The sequence below is a fragment of the Triticum aestivum genome, chromosome 4B, assembly GCF_018294505.1.
Source record: "Triticum aestivum cultivar Chinese Spring chromosome 4B, IWGSC CS RefSeq v2.1, whole genome shotgun sequence".
Classification (NCBI taxonomy): Eukaryota; Viridiplantae; Streptophyta; class Magnoliopsida; order Poales; family Poaceae; genus Triticum; species Triticum aestivum.
In genome coordinates this window covers 402,851,687-402,853,646 of record NC_057804.1, presented here as the reverse complement: position 1 = coordinate 402,853,646, position 1,960 = coordinate 402,851,687, and the positions used below count along the sequence as shown (strand labels likewise).

The 1,960-nt window shown below is 52.1% G+C and overlaps 1 protein-coding gene across 1 annotated transcript; it reads left to right on the top strand.

Moving 5' to 3' along the window:
* The first annotated feature begins 6 nt into the window (after window positions 1-6).
* Window positions 7-750, top strand: LOC123094888 (ocs element-binding factor 1). The gene has a single exon (XM_044516759.1). The coding sequence runs from the start codon at window positions 69-71 to the stop codon at window positions 570-572; it is 504 nt and encodes a 167-aa protein (XP_044372694.1). The 5' UTR covers window positions 7-68; the 3' UTR covers window positions 573-750.
* The last annotated feature ends 1,210 nt before the right edge of the window (window positions 751-1,960 follow it).

Genomic DNA, 1,960 nt, shown 5'->3' with positions numbered 1-1,960 from the left:
TCCGCTCCTAGTACTACTTCTAGGAGCGGGAATTGCTTAATCCGGTGTGTTTCTGCGTGATATAACAAATGGAGATGATTCCGCCTGCTGCGGCGTCGTCGGCGCCATCACGCCGTGGTGGCGCGGTCACCGAGGAAGAGCGGCAGCGCAAACGCAAGACCTCCAACCGCCTCTCGGCGCAGAGATCTCGCATGAAAAGGCAGCAGCGCGAGGACAATCTGGCCGCGCGCGCGGCCCAGCTCGAGACCGACAACGAGGCCATGCGTGTCACCACCGGCCTCGTGCAGCAGCAATGCAGCCTGGTCGAGCAGCAGAATCGTGTGCTCTCGGCGGACGCTCGTTACCTGTACAGCCTTCTCCAGCAGCGGAACTCCCAGCTCCGCCAGCTCGGGGAGCTCGCCGGCGTTCCGATGGACGTGCAGGAAATCCCCGTCCACCTCACACAGCTGTACGGCGGCCTGCAGACGCCACCAGCGCCGCCCCTGTCCTTCCCGCCGGAGATTCAGATGATGTTCCAGCCGGACCAGCTCGATGATATCATGGACGATGCAGGAAGTCTCCCGTGGCTCTGACTCGGGAGCATATTAGTATCATATTCTGTGTGATGCGTGTTTGTGTGGTACTACTAGTAGTGTGATGATGTGAGCTATGGCGTTGGTGTGACTGTTGACTTTTCCTAGTTCTGTTTTGGAACTACGTGAGTTTCTTGTGTGAACTTCTACGTGTAGTACACAAGAGTGTGATGTGTTGCTCTATAGTACAATATTTGAATAAATAAGTCAAGTTTGTGAAGTTGTGTTGCGCCTGAACCATAACTGAGATGTGTATCTAGCATATCTCGCAAAATATCTATCTATGGAAAGCCAGTGAGATATTACTGTATTTCTTAATCTCCTTCGCTAGTGCATCATTCTTCAGTGTAGTTAGTACCTGGATCTTTTCTTCTTTTGAAGGCTCGGTCAAATTTTGCCATCGTCTAATAGCAGATCAACTGACACCCCTTTTGATAAATTAATAAATAAATAAATACTGACACTGCTCTTTGTTCAGATTCGCAAACACCACTGCATTCTCAAATCATGAAGAAGAAAACAAACTGGAGACGTTGCCGATGTTCTTTGCACACAAACGAACAAATTAACGCCCGGTGGTCGCTGCCATCTGATACGGCTGATACGGACGCCGACGCAACCGATGCTGAGTTGCTGATCGCGAAGTGCTTATACACCTTAAACAAACCAGCGACACTCGAGCGTGACTAGACGTCGATGCGTGGATGCGTGAGCGTGATGCGGACCGGCAGACTTCGCGTCTCCTGGCTTGTCGTCACCGCGGGCGCCGCGACGCCGGGCAGACGGCATGCATCGCTATTCACGGACCAGCCGGGAGACTTTAATTTGCCTCCGTCGACTTCACCATGCACGACGGCGATGGTGGTTTGTTTGCCACTTGGTTTCATCCACTCCATCTGCCGAGCTTTCAGTAAAGAGATTTTTTTTGATACATCATACTCTCTCCATCCTAAAATAATGGGAAATCGTTCCAGCCGGGGCGCCGGCCCAAGGTTGGGCCGGTCGCACCACGACACGGGAGGGCAGTTTTGCAATCGTTCTCGCTGCTGGGTGGTGCGTCGTGGTGCTCATCGTGCTCGTGTTGCTGGGCGCGCTCAGCACACAGACCGCGGACGGCGATGGAGAAGACGCTGCGATGTGCTTCCGTGGCCACGGCTGCCTACACTATGACCGGGTGCTGCAACCGGCGCTGCTCAAAACGAAAAAAGTTTCAATCATTTACAGAAAAGTTTCCACCGTAGAGGAAAAAAGCTTCAACCATTAAGAGAAAAGCTACAACCGTGTCAATTTTTTGCTACAACGGCATCTACTTTTTTGCTGGACCAACAGATTTTGCTACATCCGGCATCGTTTTTTGCTACATCCGGCATCGTTTTTTTGCTACAGCC